Source organism: Alternaria conjuncta (assembly GCF_024043145.1).
Source record: "Alternaria conjuncta strain BMP 0040 chromosome Unknown scaffold_6, whole genome shotgun sequence".
NCBI classification, from domain to species: domain Eukaryota; kingdom Fungi; phylum Ascomycota; class Dothideomycetes; order Pleosporales; family Pleosporaceae; genus Alternaria; species Alternaria conjuncta.
In genome coordinates this window covers 40905-55305 of record NW_026250095.1, presented here as the reverse complement: position 1 = coordinate 55305, position 14401 = coordinate 40905, and the positions used below count along the sequence as shown (strand labels likewise).

The following is a 14401-nucleotide window of genomic DNA, read 5'->3' as shown; positions in this document are numbered from 1 at the left end:
CTTACTTACTCGCTGCGCTCTCTTTGGCCCGCCTGCCGACACAGACGCTGCTGAGCCCGTTGGCGCCCCTCCGGTCCCGCCATTCTGGCCGTCGTCACGCTTCCGCTCCTTCTCCGCTGATTTATTTATGCACCCGACCCAACTGCTCGCTGCTAGCCCCTTCCGGCAGCCCAAGTCCGCGAGCTTTCTCATATATTTCCTCGCTGCTGCCCGCGCCTGCCCTGTCGCGGGTGAGGGGCGCCTGCTGCTTCGTGATCGCCCATTACATCATAGCTCCTGACTCGTATACGTTTCGACCTGCCATCTGCATCCCATCCCATCCCATCCCCACCCCGTGCTCTGGTCGCACCGCCTGAACGGCCTCTAGACACCTTACCCGCACCTGTGCGCCTCTGTGCCACCTGGACCCTGCCTATTTGACCCGCCGACAGTCCCTCGCCTCTACTGCCCGACTTGCTCTTATTTCCACCGCCCGTCCCAGACCGAGTTATTAGATTCGACAGACCAGGGCGCGTGCGGTAGAGCAGGAACGACCACTACCCCCGTTCTTGCTACCATGGATACCACCTTCATCACCATTCACGGTTTGTCACGTCGACCCTGCCTTTTGCCTGCCAATTCTCACCCAAGACAGACCTCTCCGATGACGCCCACATATTGTACTCTTCCGACTCCATTGTCGACATCCTCGGTCATACACCTGACGAGGTAGTCAATCGGTCCGTGTGGCAATTTTTCCATCCAGAGGAACTCCCGCTGGCAAGAGCTCACCACAGCCGCGGCGTGAGACTGGACAAGGCTGCTGTCTTGTCCTATTGCCGCCTGAAGAACCGCCAGGGCGAATGGGTCGGTTGTGAATGCTGCTTCTCCGTCGTCTACGATGTCCTCGTTTGCTGCACCAGCATCTACAGACATGGCATGCAGAGCCAAAGTAAGTCTTTCAACCCGTTTGGGCCCTGCGTCATGCTGATTCCAGCCAATCAGAACGCGCAGTCGAGGCTCCTATAGTGCGCAAGCTATTCGCCTCGTCACCAAAGGACCCGCGCTACCACATGTTATCTCACCTGTCCAGCAAGTTTGACCTCGGCCCCGATGATCAGACTCATGAGCCGCGAGCTGCCTTGTTCCTTAACAGGTTCACGCGTACCCTGACCGTCATGTACGCAACCAGTGGGATCGAGCAAATCATTGGCATCTCCGGAGAGGCTATGAAGGGACGCAGCTTCTATTACTGCATTGCTCCCAATTGTCTTGAAGATGCAGTCCGCTGTCTCGAGTCGGCCAAAGGCAACGATTCCATTGCATACATGCGCTTTTTCTTCCGGGACCCGCGCCAGGACGATGCGCCTGAAGCTTCCTCGTCTGAGAGCGAAGATGACATCATGACGGATGTTACGGGCTCCGACGATGAATCTGAAGGCGGAGTGGACCTTGACGGCCATTCCACGTCCAACGGCACAAGACATCCGTCAGACTCAAACCGCACCACGGATAACAGTGAGGAGCGGTCTGCGTCGCGCACCAACTCTGGCGGGAACAATGACCCCAACAATACCCATCAAGCCATGTTCGGTGGATCCGCTGCCCGCTCGTCGTTATCGTCCGTGAGTTCGCCTCGCTCCGAAATCCGCGACGATCCCATCGAACTCGAGGCTGTCATATCCTGCACCTCAGATGGCTTGGTTGTGTGTCTACGTCGTGCCCGCCCAATGTTGCCAGGCACCATGCCGGTGGCCCAGCCAGCACAGCAATACAATGGTATCTACGCCGCGCCATGGGCAACACAACCCGTGTTCCATCCTGCTCCACAGCAAATGCCCCAATACCCTCTTGGCGCTCGGCACCCGGCTATGGTGCAGGCAGGGCCGTCTATGGAATTCCAGAACAACTTCATGCAGAGCATTCGCGATGTCGCCGTCTTTGCTTGGGCACTTACTGGCATCAACGGCAGTCTCGTGGACTATGCTCGTGGTAAACCACTAGGAGAGAGTCAGCCACCTGAGGGTTTTCCGGTCTGGAATCCTTTGCCAGACCCTGGGTTTGGCAAACAAGCATCTGCGGCACCGTCGGGCTATGTTTCGGGGTCCAATAGCTCCTCCAGCAACGATCCATTTGGTTTTGGCGACCCGGGTCTCCGCTGAGAGCTCAGCTTTGCACTTTTGCATCTGGCCAACATAACACAGAGTAGGTCGCGTGCGACGCGGTGTCGTTAGCGACACTGACGAGCGCAACCTTCTCGATGACCCCAGGCTGCCACAGCATACGACTTTGATGATGGACGCTGTAGACAGCTTATGATTTAATGCGAGCGAACAGCGCGAAATATACCAAGCCATATTGGGCTATGTTATCACCATATGGTACGATTTTTTGGACCTCTCCTCTCCTTATATCTCAGCTGTGAATAGCAGTTAAAAAACTCAATACCTTCAGGTGCTTTTCCGTTCTGGGTCTTTTTCTCCTACATGTCGTGCGAGTAAGGAACGCGTTCCGTCATCCTTTACTGATGCGGGATTGAACGCCTCGAGTTGTGCCATTGACTATGAGTGATGTTGTTCTGCTTACATGCACGTAGTCCTTGGTCTTGCGACGCGGCGGGGCAGTCGCATCCTTAGCCATTGCCAAACTTCAAATTACGCGTCCGAGTGGGCACATGCAAAAGCAGATGTCTGGTCCGTTTCACAAGCAGATTGTACGGTGGCCACATTCCCAGATGCATAGCTAGTGGAGATACAAGACAGATGAGCTTTGTTGACCTTTGTCGCCCTTGCGATCATCACATGAGGTCACCGAACCCTTGCAAAAGACACAACTCTTTGTCGTAGCATCCCTTGAGGCCGACTTCTAGCCGCCTTTCAGCGAATAGCAATCTCATGTCTACGCCACAGCCACAGAAACGTACCACCATGATTATGGCGTACATGTCTCATCCTGTGCCGTTCTTTTCGTCAATTTGGCCGCTTGGTCTGTTTACGATCCCTTGTTTGTAGCGCCCCTGCCATGATAGGCTGGCGTATTGCGTCTTTGAATATTGATTTCCACTCTGGTGTCTTCGTCAGTCCCACGGTCCTCTTTTCTCTTGAAGCTTCCGTCGTCCTCTCTGCACGATCGCAAGCCTTCTCAGATTCCATACTGCTATCTTGACGATCGCAGCACTGATGATGTTGTCCCGAGTTTCTGTATTCTCCATCTTGTCTTTGCTGTTCAGTCTGCTTCCTTCGATATGTCTAGCGCAAGGCAACGATGGCCTCAGCAGTGACAGTCCTACAGCCTCGTTGAGCACAGCAAGCGCGTCAACCTCGACGAGTTCTGCAGCTGCGCAGACACACACTATTTCAGTCGGTCTAGCGGATCACAAATTCAGACCCGAGTCGACAAATGCCAGTGTAGGCGATGTAAGTAGAAGTTTCATTCATCATCTCGATCGGGCCTCCGTACACATATCAACAGATGAGGAAATACTAACTTGCTAAAGATAATAGAGTTTGCCTTCTATCCACTAAACCACAGTGTCGTCCGCGCAGAATACGGCTACCCATGCATCCCATACGAAATGACGGGGCAGGGTAAAACTGGTTTCTTCAGCGGTTTCGAGCCCGTCGACACTGTCCTTGATTTCCCACCCACCTACAGCATCGAGATCAAAAACACTGATCCCATTTTTTTCTACTGCTCAGCACCAGGGTCTTGCATAGGCTATGGCATGGTGGGCGTTATCAATCCGAATACCACGACGAGCATCGATCAACAGTAAGTCTATCGGTACGCACTGCATGTGAGACATACACTAACTTAGTACACCGTCATTTAGACACAAAATGGCGCTTGACAGCAGTTACATGCTCAACCCTGGCGAGCCCTTTCCACCGGAGAGTACTCACAAGACACCCGGTGCTGGCCTCACGAACAACGACACCCAAATTGATCTTTCAGTGGGCGCTATCGCAGGCATCTCCATCGCAGGCGTCTCCGTTTTCGTCATCGTAGCCCTACTGTACTTCTTCTGGTGCCGCACAAAGAGCCTGAAGGATGAAGTCGACGGAAAAGCAGAAGTAGCTGGAGCTCCTCGTCTGGATCCAAATCACAAGGGACCAGCAGCCATGGTGGAAAGAGGTCCCAATCGTTCTACCGCCATGGCCGGCAACGGAGGTGACTATTACCATCAATACCCGCAAAGGTCTATGCTATCGTCGCCCATGGCAGATCCCACCTATTCACAGTATAACTACAACCAACCCTACAAGTCGGCAGCACCATCTTACTACATGCCACAGCCCCCTCCTTCGCATTCGCCGCCACCGCTGCCAACACAGCAGTACCACCCCCATCAGTACAAATACGACATTAACGCACTGATCGACCACCGTGCGCATACCCTACCTCCCATCCCTCAGCAATCCCCACTCAACATCCACGATGCACTCGCCCACCGCTCCGTAGGCAGACCATACGAACTCTCACCCTTAGGAGATTGCATGCGCAGCCATCAAAACGACCGTCCCCAAGATCATCACGACTACAACCTCGACTCGAACGTTGCCGGTGACACTGACGTTATATCTCCGGCTCCTTCCGTTCATCGCTACGCATCACCACCACCGCCGCTCCGCGTCCTTGACGAGACGATACCAAGTTACTACGAAACGGTGTACAGGCCCGATCCCAAGCATATTAATGGCATGGGGACAAGCCCTATAGAGATGGACGGAAGGGCTTTGGCGGGGAATGTCACGCCGGTGAGAATGGTGGCGGCGAAGTGGGAGGAGGTTGGGGAGAAGGCTGTTGGCAGTGGAGGGACTTAGAGGGCATGAGTGGTTGTGTTCTTATGCTGCCGGTTGTACTTCTGCCATTTTCTTCTTCTTCTTTGCCTGGTGTTGGTTAGACTATGAACACAGCCTCTTCTTTTACACAGTGGCGCTTGATACGAGGGCGAACCTCAGAGTATATTGATTTGAGTTCTTGTTTTCATTTCATCTCAGCTAAACACAGACGCTCAGCAGTAGAGGACATGGCTTCGCTACTAATCTCCAACCCGCAGGGTAGAGGAGGACGGGGCTGCCCGTCTTCTCAACTCTCATTTTCCTCGTTTCTTAGATGCCCAGCGCGAGAGCCAACCAATGCCACGCCAGATCCTTCCGTACGTAGATAGGTAATGTGTGTTTGCATGTAGTAGAAAGCCCATTGGAAGTATCCCGCTTTTTTGAAAATCCCCATCAAATCAATGTATAGTAAACCCGACCGAACACTTCAAGTCGTTGGAAGTAAAAGATAAGAAAGAAGAAAGATAGATAGGGAAAAGTGAGAAAACAAAGGATCGTTTGACTTGTAATCATTACATGTTGTTACACTCCAAAAGGTAGAATCGAAGAACCACGGGTCGCCCGGCGGCCCGCAAGTTGGTTCTGAAAAGGAGCAAAGGTATCGTGAATCATAGCGCTCATGTCGAAGTGGAGGTAGTCGTCATAGTAGGCGCGACGGATACCTCAGACGGCTTAGCCTCCTCGGCAACTGGTGGGAGGATCGGTTCGACAGCCTTGGGTGGTGGTGAGTTAGTATTTGGCAGGCTAGCCGTCGATAAAGTGGGTGAGCTGGTTGATTGCGATTGGGCCAGTGGAGGTGTAGCGTTCGAGCCAGTCGACTGCGTTTGCGCCAGCTTGGTTTTTCGGTTGCGGTTGGTGTAGTCGCTTAGACTGAGCTTCTTGCGTGCCGGCGCAGGCTTGACGGCGTTGTTAACGGCAGGCGAGAAAGGCGATGCAATCATTGAGATGCCTGGTGATTGCGCGACTGCGCTCTCGTTGAGAACAGACGAAGTCGATCCAGGTGTAACGGCGCGGTTGCTGCTAGTGTTGCCAAAATCAAGCTTCGAGGGCATTTCGACGTGTAGGTCTGCAGTCTTTGGTGTGAGACCGGTGGTGGACTTGGGCGATGGTTCAGCGGGCGTCGAAGCTGACCACGGAGGATCGGGTGGTTGTATCGATGGTTGTGGAGCTTCCTTGGGAGGCTCTGGTGCAGTCACCTCAGGTGCTTCCTCTTGTTTTGGGTCGGAGGCCTTGGGACTTGTGTCCTCGGGTTCGGTCATCTCCACGTCGACCGTAGGCTGCGGTGTAGGCTCCTTTGCTGGTGTGAGCTCTTTGTGTCTTGTATCGGGTACGGGGTCGGTAGAAATGTCCATCGCTGTGGGCTCCTCGAGCGGTGGAGATGGGGGCAGCGGCGACGGCTTGTTCGACGATACGTCCTTCAAAGCTGGTGATTTGGCCTCCACTTTAACGGACGTCGACCGCATTCGCTCGCGCTGCAACTTGTCTTCTTGCGCTTGCTGCAAAAGCTTACGCTTGAATGAAAGTGGTGGTTTCATTTGGCGTGGCTTGATGCAGATCTGGGATTTTGCGTTGTTGTCTTCGATCGTTTGCGTCGACGCATCGACATAGACAGGCTTCGGACGGGGTGGAGGACGGCCATTCGTCTTTGTAGAGCTGCCCGACGTTTTACGTGCTACACCGTGACTGTGTTCGCGGTGCCGTGCCGACGGCGAAGGTTCGGGGTGTCCGAGTCGTCTCTGTATATCTGCATTAGCAGGAGGAAGCGAGTAGGTGGATAAGTGTCTTACCGAGGAAGAGATGCTCGGCGTGTTCAGGTTCGATCCAGCACTAGTCCGTTTCCTTTTGCCTTTGTGCTCATCATGATCAAGCTTCTGGAACAGGAGTTCTTGGTGCTGGATTTTTCTCTTTTCGCGCTCGGAAAGTTTGTCGCCTTCCAATGAGAAGTGGGTTGCTGGTGTGATGTCACGACTGCTGGATTTGTGTGAGCCAGACGTAGAGCGAGCGTCCATTTGGTCTTCGTCGACAGCCTCGCGGTTGACTGTTTCGCTACCAGCACGGCTGTTGGTTGCGTGGCCTGTACTCATTGGAGAGATTTGTGACTTTTTGACCTTCTTGCCCTTGGTCTTCAGTGTAGCCGGCTCTGTAATCGTATTGCGACGAGCGCGCTCCAAGAGGCACTCGTTGCCGCTGGATGTATCGCAAGCGCAGCCTCCAAAGTTTGCCAAGACACAAGACACCCACGGTTGTATCCTCCTAAACCCTTCTTTGGCACCGTTGGTTACGACCCTGAGAAGCTGTTTCTTTACCTCAGAATCGATATCCCAGCCGACTGTAAGTTCCTCGCCGGGGCTGATCTCGCGCGTCGCTAGGAAGGAGAAGTGGTAGTCGTTGCTGGAGTCAATCAAGATCTTCATAGACATGTTGGGGTTGCAACTTCTCCGGGCGTATCGGAGGATGTTGCCTTCTCGCCGTGTGTCGATGTATATTGGCAGATGGGGTGGGAAGAAGACGAAGGGTTCAGGGTGTCGCAGCAAGTCCCATCTGTTGGATGCATCGGAGTAGTAATCTGCCTTTCGACCGATGAGACCTTTGAGCTCTCCAACATAGCCACCATCTGGTACCGGAGTTTCGGCGGTAATGAAGTGCCATTGTGGGTGCAGACCATGCGCTAGTACACCCGAGTCGACATCTGTCTGTTTCACAATCTCTGGCGCAGTTGTTGTTTCGAGTTCCTGGATGGTCATGTCAATGCGTGAGAAGATGTCCTGTGGCTTCTTGCCTCCGCTTGCTTCGGCCAGTGCTTCGGGGTCTTGTAGCCACATAGCAATGTCGTTTGCGACATCGATTCGGGTGTAAGAGTTGGACTCAGCGGAGGGTGGTTCTGGTTGCCGATAGAGATGTATGAACTCGGTTGAGTAATCCTCGGTAGAAGCCTCTGGGTTGGTGGGTGACTTCATAGGACTGTGGCCATTGAGCATAACTGAAGCGCCTCGTTTCCGTGATGTTGGCACGAGAGCTGGCGCTTGACTAACGACGCCTACAGAACCCGATGGACGATGGTTTGTCTTTGGACGCTTATTTGGCGGTGGCTGATCTCGTGGGCTACCACTTTTGCGGTCGGGGGTATAGTGCAGGTCCCCATTGGTTTGCACTGGCCACCCATTGGGTTGTCCAGGGCCATGGGCGTCCTTGGTTCGCTTCTTGGGGTTCTTGGCGGAGGCTTTCGGTCTGCCCTTGCGCTCGCCGATGCTGTGTACTTCCCTTCGGATGCGTTGCTTCTCGGAAGCGCTTTTTGCGTCGATAGCTCTGGGAAGGCAGTCGGCGCACTCGTGTACGTCGGGGACGTGTTGGGCAGACTCGTAGTAACACACGATGTGCTGCCACGTATCGCACTTCTCGCACAAGACTGTGTTGCCGTCGTCATCTGAATATCCGCAGATGCATTTTATCGTGGATGACTCTTCGTCCTCAACGGTGGGTTCGAGTGGAGGCGAGGCGGTCGCGAAGGTGGGTGGTGGTGGGCCAGCGTAGAGGGCGAGAGGAGCCGGCTGATGATCAGCATACGCCTGAACCGACGAGACGTCTGTCATAATCTGGCAATGACGCTCGCTTGTATGTGGTGTCATGTAGTGGGTGCTCAGGCTCTGTGTTCGTGGGATCGCATGACGCCCAACGCGCGACGAGAGAGAGCAGGGCGACCGACGGCGACTCGAGACGGATCAAGTGACCGCCGTCAACGGAGTGCCGGGCTTTGTGACGAGTGGTCGAGCTACACAGAGGGTGTGGCTAAGGGGAAGAGGGTTGCGTGTCGGAGCGCAGCGTGTGCGGATAGGGAGCAGGAGGGCGATGGGGGCTCAGGAACGTCACTATGGGCGTGAAATCGAAAGCCTATCATGAAGAGAGGGTGTTGAGACTGAGTGTGTTCGAGTTGGAGCGATGCGCCGGCAGGTGAGGCAGGGTGGTGAGGGTGGAGGGCTCGAGGCGGCTTCGGAGGGAGGAGTTGGCTGAGGCGTGCTGTCACAAAGGAAGCGGCGCGCGCACAACGAGAGGCGAGGGCGTCGACAGTCGGTGCGACTGTGCGGTTAGTACTCCAGATGGCGACGGCAGGGCAACGACGGCATCAGGCGGTTGGGGAGTCAGAACGGCAGTGGAGAATCGAGCGTGCGAATGTCCTGAGAATGAATGGCCCCAACTCTCGCGAGCGAGAAGGGCTTAGCTTGCGAGGCCCGTGCACCACCAAGGACATGGCCAGGAGTGAACGCTAGATGTAATTAGTGAACGAGGGGTTACAGCAAGTGCGAGATCAAATTCGTGGCGCGAGGGGCCATGTCGACGCCCGAGCAGAGGCGCCGCCTAGACGGATATCCCGTGGCTGGGACATGCGAGATGGCCTCTGGGGCAGCATCAAGAGGATGATGAAAATGCAAAAACATGTCACGGCCTGGTGGTTTGGGCAATGGATGTGACGAGAGAAAGCGGCGGAATCCTGGAGGCAGGCTAACGCGGCGGGCGAATGAGAGCGCGGCCGGCACGAAGCCTGCAGGCGCGCCAGGCCCGATGCAGATGGCGCTGGTCAGACTGTCGCGCGCAGATCAAGTTCGGAGGGCCGAGCGCCGTGCCAGGTCCCAAGGCTGCGAGGAAATGCAGGCCCAACGTTCTTCTGTGCTTCATTCCACGTCTCTTGAGTCGCATCAGCATGGCGTGCTGTGTCTGTGTGAGCGGTGCTGGCACGGAAGGCGCGAGCGCGAGCGGCTGGTCGGGGCAGGCGCACGCATGCGCTGAAGCGAATAAACAACGATAAGGGCCCCGCCTGGAACGCGATGAAACATGCTGCATTGCTTCGCCACCCCAAACGTCATCAACGGCTGGGGTCCACCGTCGCCGCCTGCTATCTATATGTCGTCGACGCGGAGCCTGCCTGTTGCCCCCAAACGATAACCAACTTCATCCGCCTTGTGTCCTCCGGCTCCGCACCGTGTCCTGCACCTGCACCTGCACCCAGTCGCGTCACCCGTTCCGGTTGCTACCAAACAAGCTGGCGACTGCACATGTCAACAAATATCAATGCGCCACTAACAATGCAATCGCAGCAATAGATTCTGGCGACAGCACCACTCATGCCCGAACCGAGTTGCGCCGGCGTCGATTCTCCACCACCCTCTCCGTCGTCTCGTTCGTTTTTGTGATTATAAATCATGGCGCATCCGCCTTAGGCTCAACATGAAGGACTTTAAGGCGACAAGGAAAACAAATATCGCCTAAGGAAAGATTGAAGGCAGGAGCGTCTGTAGGAGCTGTGTTGGTACCACCGCAGGCATGGGACAAGATCCTAGGGCCATTTAGGACGGACACACAAGGTATCCGACAACATAAGAAGCTATGAGTCGAAATGCGGCATCCATTGAAGGAGAATGTGGACGATTGAGGGCCGAGGGCGTTGTTACTTGCCTACCGAAAACACATCCTGCTGCTCTGGTACCGATTATGGACGGCTTATTGCCTCCAACGACGATTGCATGCCATGTCAATCATCCGTTAACGTCTCTATGGCACGAAACTCGTCTCGCATTTCGAATGTCCCCTAGACAAATCCAAGGTGAAAGTATACATGATTCTTGGGATGTTCTCATTCAATAAGATATAATAGCGTGTATGCAGCAAATGCGACACAAGGGTTATCGTCCTTTAGCAACATGAAGCAATCAGTGCTTATCAAATCGTTCGAAATGCGTTATCGAGATGATGTATTGAAGGTTGCAGTTGCTTGGGAACCAGCCAAAGCGGCAAGGTCAATGCTCTAGTGGTGTTGCTAAGGCGGGACTGGGGTGAAGGGGTTCAGAGAGGAAGTCTGATGTACTGTTTCTAACCAAGAGCAAAGCGCTACAAATAAGAAAATGGATACTACCGACACATCCTGATGGCCATGGCGCCAGATATCAGCGTCCTTCTTCTAGTGATCGCGCATGCGTAAAGCTCGCTTGCAAATCCCTCTTACTGTCAGGCACTTCTGTCCCCTGGGTTCATCAAGTCAGCGATATACACCGGCGGCATCCATCTATGGGCTATACCCACTGTATTATGGTTTCCAGCCATCTCATCTTCTGTTGCTGGCACCGTATCCTTCATAACGTCCGCTTGCGCCTCTTCCTTTCCGTAGTGTTGGGTGCGTACTTCAGTAGGAGACAAGTGTGACGACGGTTCTCGCGCCCACTCTGCTATGGTGAGAAGAAGTGATCGGTAGAGCCATCTCGATCGACGTTGGTGTAAAGGGTTTGTTTGGTCCTCCATGTTGCTGGGCGAAGATGTAGATGAAGTTGTTCCCGAAGATGAGATCGATGTAGACATAGGCATCTCCACCGCCGCATGCGAATACTGACAGGCGAATAACGGAGGAAGGAGGAAACCAAGCATCTGTTCTGACTCTTTTTCTCGAGCCCAAGCCGACGATGTGATCTAGTGGAAGTTTCCGAAGAACGTTGAGAGGCTGGTGATTGAGGGGGTCAGAAAATGAAGAGATTCAGCGTACATAGATACCTTCTAAGCATCCAAGATCCGAGTCCTGCGAGACACATTCCTATATACCCAAACGCCTTGGCCCCAAAGTATAGTGGCGGCGCAGCAGCAGGCAGACAGATCCCACCGTACAACGTCATACATGGCGTTCTCCCCCTCCCTAATCTGACATTCTACAGCCAAGGGTTCTGCGCCGCATCCTAATTTAGACACACCTAGGGTTATCGTGTCTTTTGGCCCTCTCCTGTACAGAGCCGCACCAGTCGGAGAGTTGTCAAGTACGAGCGCTGATAAGCTCATGCGGTCTTGCTCATTAGCGGTAATAAGCGCGACGCGTGAGATTTGCGAAGCATAGCGCTGGATGTCCAGGGGCAGCTGTGACGATGTCGCGATGCTGCATGTGGAGAAAAAACAAGGAGGAGCAATATCGGCAGATGACTGACCCGATGCAACGGTTAGTGGACATGGCGAAAAACAAAAGAGAAACAAGGCTTGCGAAGCAGGTATCACGAGGTACATTGTACGAGCAAGAGACATGTCATAATGTACGATGGTTTCTTTATTCGATTCTACTTCGAACCACAAATGTTATTCGGGCAGTCCTGTACTTCGGCAGCCTCCCAATGTATACAATACAGTGAAAGCCGCTCAAGGTGCCTCCTGATGCTGTCCCTTCATGCTCTCATCGTGGCTTTGTCGTCAAAGTATGCTTGCCAGACCAATACAGCCCCAAGGGCAATATTAACACTCATATCCAGACGTCAAGGCTGGACCTGCTCTCCTCTCCGAAATTACCCAGGGTTTTAGAAAAGGCATCCTATAGCTGCTCTTCTTTTACCCTAGTGACCTCCTCCCAGAGCTGCTTTGCGTTTTCGGCTTTCAGCTGTCGACAGTCAGTTGCATTCTATCTTTCAGACCAAACAATGTACATACCTTAAGTAGGTGCATCTCCAATTCACCCTCCAGATTAGGCGAATTGAAGAGCAACCGGGTATCCTTCGGCTTGTCACCCTGTGCATCGCCTCCAAATACCAAGCTCTTTGTGACCGCAGCATTTAGCAGCAGTCGGTGGGTACCTTCAGCACGGAGGACAAAGCGAGCCTTCTTGGGTTCATCGACCGTGATGTTGAACTTGAATGTTCCCACGCCACGCTCTTTCCACCCTCTATTTGATCCTTCGCCAGACATGTTGTAAAGCTTTGCGCGGCCGGCCCAGATGGTCTCTTCGCCTTCTTCACCAGTCTCGTGTGCTTCAGGAAGGTTAACAGGATGACATGAGGTGGCGGTGATTGGCTTACGTTGTTGCGAGAGGAGCGGCTGACTTGACTGTCGCTCTTCCTTGTCTGCGTTCTTTTCTGGGTCTTCGTCGTCGTCGCCCTCTTCATCATCAGAAGGCTCGCCGATTGCAGCAGCACCAAAAGGCTTCTCTTTCTCCTTGAGACCCTTAATCTCCAAACTGCCACCAGGAGCAGCGAAAGAGCCTACGGGCTTGGCTCCACCGAAGCCTCCAAAGCCCCCACCCAGCGATCCGCCAAAAGAGCTGCCTCCAAACCCGGATGTACCAGAGCTTCCCAGTGCTCCGAAGCCACCACTTGATGGCGTTGAGGAGGCTGCGCTTCCTGCGAAAGAGGACAGTTTGGCCGCGCTTGCCCCACCGAAAGGCGAGCTAGAACTTGGTTTAGAACCAGCAAGGCCCCCGAATGGAGACGCAGCTGAGGTTGCAAAACCGCCGAAGCCAGATGACTTGAACTTTTCGTCCGACGTTTGAGGTAATGATTCGGCCTTATCAGAGGTCTTCGGCGGTTGAGGTTTCGCTGCCATAGCTGCAAAGGGCGATGCGGCGGAAGTGTTGGCAAACCCACTGCCTGGCGGTATCTGGCTCGAGCGTTAGTCTTTGACATTCACGCAGCGCTAGTTAGCTTACCTTGGTCTTCGACTCTGTTGTGTCCGTTGTTGAATCGGCTGCTTCCTTGTCTCGTAACCGCTTGGTGTCTCGCTCCTCGCCTGCCGACTTTTCTGCAGGTTTGCCATTTGCCGAGGCGTCTTCCGCCGCTTCTGCGCTAGCATCTGTATCCTTCTCGACTTGATCGCGTGTGCGCTTGTTTTTGGGGCTTGTTCCGGCTCCTGGGGCCTTATCGGCCGCAGTGGTCGTGGATGTGTTCTTGTTGGGCGATGTCATCTGCTCGTCCCCGTCGTTCTCTTGGATACTTGAGATAGTACTTGGAGAAGGCTTTCCGGGCACACCAGCCTCCAGGTCGGCTGTGATGTCCCTTGACCTCTTGCGCGCATGTCGCTCAACCTTCTTTTCTGGGTGCTTGTCCGCTTCGGCTTCCTCTTCAAAATCTTCCCGGCTGCGCTTGCGTCGTAACCGTCCGCGCTCGCTGTCTGAGCCAGAAGCGCTGTGTTCGCCAGCTTTAACGCTGCCGTTGGGTGCGTCGTTCATGGGCCGATCGGAACTCGGGACGGGATCCGATGTGGCCTGCGCATCGATCTGTGTGTCCTTGAGCTTTTCCCTAACATTCTTTCCTTCGCTATCGCTGCTCTTATCGCTCCGTGCTGGGGACGTGGGCGCAGCTTTGGTGGTGTCGTCGGAGGCGGCAGCAGCTGCAGTTGTCACCTGCGGCTTCTCTGGCGCGTCTGTCATGGTGCAGGACGGGTTGTGTTCCAGGCGTGGGGTATGTTGGGAGTGCGCTTGGTGGATGGTGTAGCAGAGTAGTAGTAGGAGTCGCAGACGTTGGTGCGTGAGAAGGCAGTTCTTGGGCGGTCGCTGAAATGCCTGTGTGGTTTGAGGTTGTGAATTGAGACAGTGCAAGCTTGAATAAGGACAATAGTAACTATGCTCCGCGGTGAAGACCAAGTTGCGGTCGACGGCAGGGACAATCGCAGAGGTGGTGCTCCGCGAGGCTAGTGGCGACCTTGTAGGTGGACAATGCAGCGTGATGGCTCGTTGAGTGTGCGGCGGGCAGACGATGTCGGAAAACAGGTGCAGATATGAGCTGCAGGCTTGGATTGTCGAGCGGACGGAAGCAGAGCAGATGGGCCTTGTGGTTAGTGGAGTCGGTCAATGC

At 54.3% G+C, this 14401-nt stretch overlaps 4 protein-coding genes across 4 annotated transcripts; 2 read left to right on the top strand and 2 right to left on the bottom strand.

Moving 5' to 3' along the window:
* Positions 1-556: 556 nt before the first annotated feature.
* Positions 557-2141, top strand: J4E85_004414 (uncharacterized protein; the record flags this gene model as incomplete). The annotated part of the gene is made up of 3 exons (XM_051468672.1): positions 557-584; positions 635-931; positions 985-2141. The coding sequence occupies 3 exons, from the start codon at positions 557-559 to the stop codon at positions 2139-2141; spliced, it is 1482 nt and encodes a 493-aa protein (XP_051326887.1).
* A 1412-nt stretch (positions 2142-3553) lies between these two features.
* On the top strand, positions 3554-4802 carry J4E85_004413 (uncharacterized protein; the record flags this gene model as incomplete). The annotated part of the gene is made up of 2 exons (XM_051468671.1): positions 3554-3750; positions 3812-4802. 2 exons carry the CDS (start codon positions 3554-3556, stop codon positions 4800-4802), a joined length of 1188 nt encoding a protein of 395 aa, XP_051326886.1.
* A 635-nt stretch (positions 4803-5437) lies between these two features.
* J4E85_004412 (uncharacterized protein) lies at positions 5438-8446 on the bottom strand (the record flags this gene model as incomplete). The annotated part of the gene is made up of 2 exons (XM_051468670.1): positions 5438-6556; positions 6608-8446. 2 exons carry the CDS (start codon positions 8444-8446, stop codon positions 5438-5440), a joined length of 2958 nt encoding a protein of 985 aa, XP_051326885.1.
* A 3704-nt stretch (positions 8447-12150) lies between these two features.
* On the bottom strand, positions 12151-13977 carry J4E85_004411 (uncharacterized protein; the record flags this gene model as incomplete). Its single annotated transcript, XM_051468669.1, has 4 exons — positions 12151-12216; positions 12267-12583; positions 12632-13208; positions 13258-13977. 4 exons carry the CDS (start codon positions 13975-13977, stop codon positions 12151-12153), a joined length of 1680 nt encoding a protein of 559 aa, XP_051326884.1.
* Positions 13978-14401: the final 424 nt, after the last annotated feature.